The sequence below is a fragment of the Idiotropiscis lumnitzeri genome, chromosome 9, assembly GCF_059441095.1.
Source record: "Idiotropiscis lumnitzeri isolate Australia: NSW breed Sydney's pygmy pipehorse chromosome 9, RoL_Ilum_1.0, whole genome shotgun sequence".
Taxonomy (NCBI): Eukaryota; Metazoa; Chordata; class Actinopteri; order Syngnathiformes; family Syngnathidae; genus Idiotropiscis; species Idiotropiscis lumnitzeri.
Window position 1 is genome coordinate 9323822 of NC_142399.1, and position 9542 is coordinate 9333363.

The following is a 9542-nucleotide window of genomic DNA, read 5'->3' on the forward strand; positions in this document are numbered from 1 at the left end:
GGTGAATAGGAAAGTAGTAATTGGTATTCTTTACAGGTTGCGAAATAGCATTTCTTTTAAGATTATATTTTGTCGTATACCTGGCATTTAAACAATTAATAAAGTAAATAAAAAAAATTTTTATGAGGGTATCCATTATTTTTTTTTCTCCATTCACTTGGTCCCCGCTGTCGTACTTGCCTACCACTGAAGGTTTCTGTGCAGGTTGTATATTTAGTGCACCAGAAAATTGGCAAAGAGGAGGCGTTACGACGTTACGCACGGCCCACTTGTTCTTAAAGCACATTTACAACAGCATCGTAAGAACGTTGTCGCACTTAATGAGTGGCCTGCCGCTGGGTCCGCCGCCACATGCTTGATTACATCATTACAGGTATCATCTGTTATCATGCTGTTGAACTAAATACAAATACAAGCAAAAAAACAAAACAAAACAACAGAATTTGCATAAAAGTACAAGATGTCGAGTTTTCAAATGGGAACAGACAATAAGTTTGAAAAACAGTCAAGTGAAATGAAATGCAGCCGCCGTGTTCAGCTCATTAGCTCCGGTGTCCCACGCTGAGGCGGCAGAGCAGAGGCTGTTCTGGTGAACAATTGTTAAGATTTGTGCATCCTGTTTTGTTCTCATTAATGAGATTGGCTTTTTCCTGTGTGTTTGTGAAGCACAGAGCATGTAATAGACGCCGTCGGCTTGCGATTTACATGACAAAGGCAGCCTTTCTGTGTAGTATTTACGTAACCTGTGTGGAATTCTAGTTCTTTATTTATTTATTTTTTTTTTTTGGGACGTTTCAAACTGTCATGATTGGAAATAGCGTCAACGCTGGTGAGTTTATCCACTGCATTCTGCTACACTGTTAGGCCTGAACCACTCATCTTGTCAAGTGAAGGACTTTTCAAGTGGGAAATGACCAAAAGGGAAGTCAGCGATAGAGATATGACTTGACCATGAATGTCACTGAAGCAGGAAAAAGGACATCTTTTGATTAAAAAAAAAAAATCATGAAAAGTGTTTAATGCAATACAAACAGTTGGCCGCCTTGCTAAACAAATAATTAATCTCCCTTTTTGAGTGCCCTGGAAAAGCTCCTGTGTCTCCAGCTGCTGTGTGAAGGTGCTCTTACTGTAGTTAGTGTCTATGTTGGCTCAAACACCTGCACCCCCAAACCACCTGCACTAAAAAGCCTTGTCTGCCCGGGCATTTGTCCACGTTATCCACTTACTGCCGTGATCAGCCAAGTAATTAATTGCTTAATAATTACCGAGGCTATTTGGTGGTGCTCCATGTTGATGTGTTGCCTGTTCACACGGTGATAGTAAAAGACACTGTACATCAAGAAAAACAAAAGCAAGCAAGAGTGATGGTCCACCTGTCGTTTTGGAGTCCTAGCGTTAACGGTTTCAATGCCAGCCATTTAAAAAGAAAATCGAAAATTTATTGAGTGGCAGCCGATTTAGAGTATTCAGACTGATTTTTCAAGGCTCACAAAATATTGGGTTTTATGAAGACACTGAATCTGAAAAGTTCAACTCTCTTCTATCTTGTTTTTTCTTTTTTTTTTTTTTTTTTTGTAACTAGCAATTGAACATGGGGTGGTTTCACTTAAATTCTAAAAAACAAGCATGTTGTGTTCAGATAGTTTATGCACAAGTGTGATGTTTATATTTGTAATTTTTGCTTAAGTGACGGCAAACAATAAATAAAATAAAATAACAGCAGCAGCAGCGATAATTAGCTTTCGACGGCAATATTGACAAATAATCACAAGAGGAACAATTTGACATTTGGCAAACTTTACAAACTATTTTCGTTGTATTTAGCGGTAATAGTAGTAGTAGTAGTAGTAGTAAGATTAGGTAGTGTGGGTGCGTGAATTATTCCATGCCTTTGTCTGTACATTCTAAATTTAGATAACTCCTTACTCTCTTTTGTGACACTCTTTCTTATGGACTTCCTGTGACAAACACTGTTATGAATCATGAGATTTTCACAAGCTTCCACGTTGATTTGATACACAATGATCTCATCCCAAAGAGACCCAATGCTGCCATGAGTTTATTAGGGATGGATAATTGAATCAGTTTAATAAAAAAAAAACATTTGACCATCCAGCCATTTTCTATTCTGCTTATCTCGTTCAGGGTCACGTGAGAGCTGTTCAAAAGGCCATCTCCCCCTAACACCTGGGTTACTATTTTGGTGCCCAGCGCAATTTTAGCAAATCCACTCCACCAGTGCGCATGGGTGGAGTTTTCTTTCTTTTGGCATTTTCGCAGACAGCCATATCAAGAAATGTGGGCGTTTGCGCCGTTGTGGGGCTGAAAACAGCCCACTTGATTCACTTCCGATCAAAGCAGCTCCCCTCATTGACTTTAAATTTGGCGCAGGTGAGGTGCGCGGTCTACATGGGGGAAGCATAACGGACTCGCTGGATTCGGTCACAACTTTGCCATAATAAGCAAATTCATGTCTCAGCATGACAATAACTGAAATGCTTTGGATCTGCATAAAACACGAACACGGAAACTAACATGGAAAGATTCATTAATCCCCGCCCCCCCCCCCCATCCCCCCCCCCCCAAGTACATGAATACATTAATTTCCCCCATAGGTCATATTCTAATATAGTCATGGCCTATAGCTTCAGCGCTCGTAGCGGCTAATATGCTGAGCTAAGCGTGTATCCTTATTGCTGATGAATTAATGATTCTCGGAAACATTTTGAGGATCGCCGGGGTTCATCATATACTAAAGCTGGAGGAAGTTCCAGCCTACCAAAGTACTACCAAGTGATCCATAATGATTCTATTAGACTTCTGTTTTTAACTGACACTTATCACCAAGCTCAGGACAGTTCCCAGGATTCATTATGCCACTGTGATTGTTGCGTATCTGTCAGCGAGCTAATTGCGCTGCCCATCACAGTAGTTAGCCCATCAGGCTCGGGGTAAAGCCCGAGCGAGTATCTGCCTGCCAACAAGGTCGACCTTGATGCAGCAGATGTCATCTCTTTTGGCTGCATCTCTTCTTTAATACAGTTAGCCATTTTAATATTGCGTTCAGGCTTGTAAAAGAACACACAGACCCCAAAACGGCTTCATTTTATTTTTTCGTCGCAGGTAAGGTTTATGCTGAAATTTGTCATGTTAGCAAATGTATCACCCGAGATTCATTATTTCATATTCCTGCTATGACAGTCTTGGGATATAGTGCGTGGCCATGGAATGAATACATTAACACCACACAGCAAATCAATAGCAATACGAGCAATACGGCAAAAGAAAACGCGACCTAATGATGGATTTATTCCACGCTGGAATACGGGCAGTTAATCATGGCCTGCTTGGCCTCTGCCTGCTTCCATTTGGTTGGAATTAAGCCGCACACTTCTCCCCGGCCAGCCAGATTTAATCGTCCAAAGAGTTCAAGTCCGTTGCTGCTACAAAAATGTCACACAATGACCAGCCCGGGATTAGACTGACGGATGTGGACGTCCGATGTCGGGCGAAGCCGCCCCCGTGCACAGACATGCACGAAGGCTCCCTTTTTAAAAAATGGAAATCTAATCTTGGCAAGGGGAAGCCCTTTAACTGCATGCGTGCAAAATGCCGACTGCAGGAATTTCTGGGATTGTGTTACACAAGAGATATGCGCTTCCCTCCCAGCTTCCATCTGGATCAGTGCCTCATTAACATAAAAACAATCCAGAAAACATTAAGTGATGCATGTGATAGCCACACAAAAGACAAGTCGTGAAAGTTTGGAAATGCTGGAATGAAGGCACATCTACACTGACATCCTTTTAGGCTATAAAACTACTTCTGGCTTACTCTGGCACTGGGTAATAATGCAGTGGCGAGTTTAAATCAGGTAAAATTAAAATGAATTGGCCACTGCTCCACTTGCTATAGCAGATGGCAGTATGGTGAAAAAAAAATGTGTTATACTGCGTAGTTGATTCTCTCGTGTTATTAGCTAATAACAAAAATTCTGCCTAGCAAAACGTGATCACGTCAGTTTTGCTAACTAGCTAAATGCTCCATTTTTTTCTGAGTCTTTTCATGCCAATTCTTATTGTCTTTGCTCGACTGTCTGGGGTAGTAGAGCCAATAAAAAGGCATAGTAAGTGTGTCTTACACCACAAATTGTACCGAACAACTCGTGACCACGCCAGAAACGCTAACAAGCTAATAGCTTCTGCTAAGGCCATGTCTAGTAGTGCTAAGGAAACAGCATCGAACTTCAGTGATGATCGTAAAAATTTAATTTCGTCTCCACTGTATTCTTGCCACAAATTACTGATAAATTACCAAATATTTCAGATGCCACTAAAATAATTTTTTTGGGTCATTTTTTTAAAGTTACATCTCAATTCCGGTTAGCAGTACTCAATCACTGTTCAGGCATCTAGAAATATGGTGCCAATGTAGCATTCTCATTTTTGTGACGGTTGACGAGTACTGCAATACTTCATCTAATCCCTTTTGCGCTCTGCTCTTGTTGCAGTGTGGAGTTGGACTTCAAGCTGCAGGAGGACAAGCTGCAGCCGCTGATGAAGAGACTTTGCCCCCAGGACAGTCAACAATGTCCCACCCTGCCTTACTCCAACGAAGTCTTCACATCCACTCCCAAACGCAAATCCAAGTCTGACTCTAAGAAGCACGCCCGCTGGAAACTGTGGTTCCTTTGAACGGAACATGAATGCTTTGGAAACGGCCTTTTATTGGGCAGGCTAATACTCCATGCTCGTCTCAAAATGGATGAAAGAATATTCCGGAGGATGAATCAAGCCAAGAGGATGGATAACAGCACAGTCGAGAACCGTTAATTTTTGGGGTTCGGAGCTGAGACTGTACGTCAAGTCAGCGGGGTGAAAACAAAACAAAAAAATAAATATATATTTCACACTTCTGCCAAACATTTTTCTGGCATGTTAGTTGAAGAGGACGGATGAACACCTGCAAATCTAGGTGAGCCTTGGAATACATTTTTGGGCAATTATTCCTTTGGTAAGACAAAAATGGCAGACGTTGGTCAAAATCAATTGGACTTAAAATCCAATTTGTCCATAAAATATAATGGAAAGTATACGTTTACAACAACAACAAAATATAAATGATCTGACTCCATGTCAGTGAGTCTATATAGCACAGGTCTTCCATCTTGTTCCTCGAGGCCTGTTGTCCTGCCTGTTTTCCATCACTCCCTACTGCAACACACCCGCTTCAAATGATCAGATAATCAGCAAGATGTGCAAAAGCGAGAGAACGATCCCGATCATTTCAATCAGAATCAGATGTGTTGCAGCAGGGAGAGATGGAAACCAGGCGGGACACCCGCCCTCTGGGAACAGGATTGAAGACCCGTGCTATATAGACTCACTAACATGGAGTCAAATAATTTATATTTTGTTATTCATAATTTTCAGGTTGCAGTTTACGAAAACCCCAAATTCTCCATTTCAAGAAATGTGAATATTATATGAGAAAAAAAATTAATTGCTGTACTTCTAACAAGACAATAGGTACTGTTTCAATTGGGCTAAATGAGTGTGTGTCTAATGAGTTTCACTTTTTGACCGAAATTTCTTTTTAAAACGTCTCTACAATATTCAAATTTATTGAAATTTACCATTAGATTCTGTTCTTCTTTCTTTCATGATGTCATCTTATTATTGCCGCGGCCGTATTGTATTGAGCAGTCAGGACAGTCGTTGTGTGTTTGCTGCTACTTTGTCACGTTATGTTTGTTTATCACACATGAGAAGTTTCCAGAGCCGGAGTGGGGCTGATTTTCATTTTGCATACTGCGATTGATGGCCAATTCATTCAAATCATATCTAAATTCGATTGAAATTGAAATTGTCCGTCAAAATCAAATTGCCTTTTCTCAGGACAGCTTTGTTTTAGAGCTGCATTGGAATCAATTGTAAATGTCTTTAAAATTTAGTTAATATAAATAAATTATGGTAGAGTATCAATGGATCTAAGGATCTGCAAGCCCACCGGAAATTTTCACGGTGCTACTGATGGGCCAAAACACACTTGTGGAATTAATGCAGAAGCCTGTCTTATTTTTGCAGGAAATTGTGGTTTGAATTCATCATGTACTGATGCACGCCACAGAAAGATTAAATTATTCAATTGCTCGATTAAAAAAACTCTTACCGATGAATCAAAATTCATTGAAAATAATTTTGATTGTTTCTTATGCCGCTCAAATGCCAAACATATTTTCTTCTTTTCCGCCTTAACAGCATCCCGCTTGGCAACAAGAGGAGGCGTCTCATGAGGGGCCTTTCATTGGCGAAGGTGTACTCGTTGAATGGACAGCATCTCCGGCAAAGCACAACAATTGACTATTTCCGAGGAACATGTGTCAAGGACTGACGTCAAACGCAGTACTTCCCGCTCGGCCGAGGGCTCGCCCACCTCTTTTTCATCTTCCGACCCCTCTGTAACTTATTTTAATTCAACGCTCTGTGCAAACAACCAACCGACATCGCCTTAGACATCATGTTTACTTTTCTCCCCCACCTTAATGGATGGTACAAGGAGTTCAGAATGTATGAATATTTTGCGCACTGGCTGTGTTTACTGCACCGTAAAGTATCTTCTGCAGGCTAGACTGAGCGGCAACATGATGGAGAAAGGTGCTTGAATTTTGTAGTTTTATGGCTGAGATGTAGTCAGGTAGAGTTGAGGTTATTAAGTTCGGGTTATAAAAATAGTCGCACATGTACGACTGAACAGCCGTAAAAAAAAAAAAAAAATCTGCAGAAAATACAGCCCGTAAATACAGCCTGTACTTTAGATTATAATCTGCATATTTATAGTAAAAGTAATGACATTTTGACAGAAAAAAAAGGCATGAGTGAGTCTCTCCTTAATTTTTTTAAAACGGTATTTTCTGGATGAGCTCACATTTTTAACAACACATGCAAACAAGTTTGTATTTTTCGGATGATCTGATGCTTTGGAGGTCCCCGGTGGAAAGTAAAGGCTGTTTTGGAAAGGCCTTCTTGATGTTGTGAAGATTGTTTATCGCATGATGACTTTGGACTGTACTGTAATGCCACTTTTCTCCTCCAGGGGCAGCAGTGAGTAGAAATTGATTTGTTCTGCAAAATGCGTGACATTACAATACATTACTTGCTGCGTTGTGGGACTGTTCTGCTTGGAGTTTCACTCTTGGGCTCAGGCTTGTTTATTCACATGGACCTCGCAACATCCTCTTCCATTGTTGCCCTCTACAGATTTCACAAGTATATGCGTACTATAAACAATTGGAGGATGCCCAGTGGAATACAATGTGATCTTCTCTACCACTGTGCATTTCTAGTTGCTGTTCCTTTCTTCAGCTTGTCCACCAAACAACAAAAAGCTCACAGTCTAATAGCAGAATTGTAGCCAAGAAAATATTTTTTTACACGCAGCCAATGTGGCCATTGTAGTGAAATTGCACGCGGTTACAATGCAGGTACAGTAAACCCTAGCACTACGTTTGTGTAATTAAAACTCACTTCAACATCGTTCCTTGGCATCAAGATACCACAAGCTCTGCTTTTGTCTCAATTAAGTCTTCATTTAACTTTTCAACTGACTCAACATAGTTACTTAGCATTAAAATGCTTCTTTTTGGTCGCAAAACTTTTGTTGAAAGTAGCTCTTCAACTTACATCAACATAAATTTTGAGCAACAAAATGCCAGAGAATGGTGGTAAAGCACTACTTATATCCAAATGAAGCTCCTCAACTCACTTTGACTGAGTTCCTTCACAACGATATTTGCCAATAGATGGTAGCAAAGCTCTAGTTTTGTCCAAATGAAGCTTCTCAACTCTCTTCAACCTAGTTTCTAGCAATGAAATGACAAAAAAAATGCTCCCAAAGCTCTACTTTTGTCTAAATGAAGCTCTTCAACTTACTTCGAAGCAGTTCCTTGACGAACAATATGCCAAAAGATGGAAGCAAAGCTCTATTTTTTTCCTAAATGAAGCTCCTCAACTCACTTCAACATAGTTTCTTGGCAGCAAAATGCCATAGAATTGGGGCAAAGCACTACTTTTGTCTAAATTAAGCTCTTCAACACAGTGCAACGTAGTTCCTTGGCAACAAAAAGACACATGATGGTGCCAAAGTGCTAATTGTCATAATGAAGTCAACACATGTCCATTCCAACTTGCTGTAACCTGTCAAATTATGCAGTTGGATCAATATTGTTCTTTTATTTCTGCTCTTTCTACATCTCAATTAAATACTTTTCACCGGCATAGCCTCAGTTGTCAACTCTTCCTGTGGCTTCTTTTGTGCTGCGGTGTGCTGCGGCGCATGACCGGGGCTCGGGATCACCACCTTTTCCGTCGTTTCATGTGATTATCAGTCACCAAAAAAAAAAAAAACCTGCCTCCGCCTTCGAGCGTCGCGGTTGGGAGTCCCAGCTCATCAAAGTGAGTGACCGCACCGTGCGCATCTATCCTTGTGTCCTTATCGCACCCCCTGCGGCGTCCCTGTCATTATTCTTGAGGCTCAGCAAATTTCCTTCTGTTTTATTTCAGCGGCGCTTGCCTTCACTCGCTCTCTCTTTCGCTCATGTCATTTGATTCCTGCAGCGTTCCCCTAATCTATTTATTCCACAGTTCATAATTCACCATGTTTAGCTCCTCACGCTTGCTGTCTCCTCCTCGCTTGTAAACAAATAGAAAAATCTCATTTTCTGTCGAGCCAAATTGAAGCGTCGCAGTTGGAAAATTTTCTCATTTGGGACAATTATTGCTAATTTTCCGAATCTGGACTTTTTGGTGTGTTTTATTTCTCCCGCAGTATGAGTCATTCAGAGGTTTTTGCGGTTGTGGTTTTCAGTTGAGACGCTACAGTTGGGGTCATGAACTTTTTCAAACTGAGAGCTATGCTGAAAAAAATGGTGGTGACTACTCAATTTTACTTCATGAAGTGGTTGCACAAAATGAAATCATCTAAATCCAAATAATTTTTTTATGGAGATAAATTTAAATTTTTTTTTCCGATCCAGATGAGTTCATTTCATGCAACCACTTGACAAAATAAAATTGAGTTAAATTCAACAAAAAAAAAATTCAAGGGGCTACCAGTTTGATATATATTTCTGAAATACCAATCTATGTTATTAATAATTCATGTGAATCTGATGTGACGGTGCTGATCATGTTAATGAATTCAAAAATGAAATCACAGTGACTCCTGCCCTCAAATAAATTTTCTAACGCTGGTTAGTATGTCTGGGTCATAATTAGATAGTTTGTGTTTTCGGAATTTGTGCCATGGTGGCAAATGTGTAAGACCCAAGTGCAGGAAAGCACGGAGGCACAGACCGCAGGTGTCTCAAGAAGCAGTTATTTAAAAAAAAAAAAACTTAATTAACAATAGACTCAACACAAGATTTGTGATTCATAGAAGTGACAACTGACAGTAACAATGATTTGACTCTAAAAGCAGGGAACAAATACAGATGCATTCTGGGGAAGTGGGAAGTCAGAGTTTTCCAATCTCCAACCGTGAAA

At 40.3% G+C, this 9542-nt stretch overlaps 1 protein-coding gene across 5 annotated transcripts in view; it reads left to right on the forward strand.

Moving 5' to 3' along the window:
• The window catches only part of insyn2ab (inhibitory synaptic factor 2Ab), a 46448-nt gene extending 38174 nt beyond the window's left edge, over positions 1 to 8274 (forward strand). For all 5 annotated transcript variants that reach the window (XM_088305573.1, XM_088305576.1, XM_088305575.1 and 2 more), the window contains 2 exons: positions 4511 to 4974; positions 6261 to 8274. In XM_088305573.1, the coding sequence (XP_088161699.1) occupies positions 4511 to 4694 (184 nt within the window). In that variant the 3' untranslated portion in view covers positions 4695 to 4974; positions 6261 to 8274. The remainder of the gene's footprint in view (positions 1 to 4510; positions 4975 to 6260) is intronic.
• The last annotated feature ends 1268 nt before the right edge of the window (positions 8275 to 9542 follow it).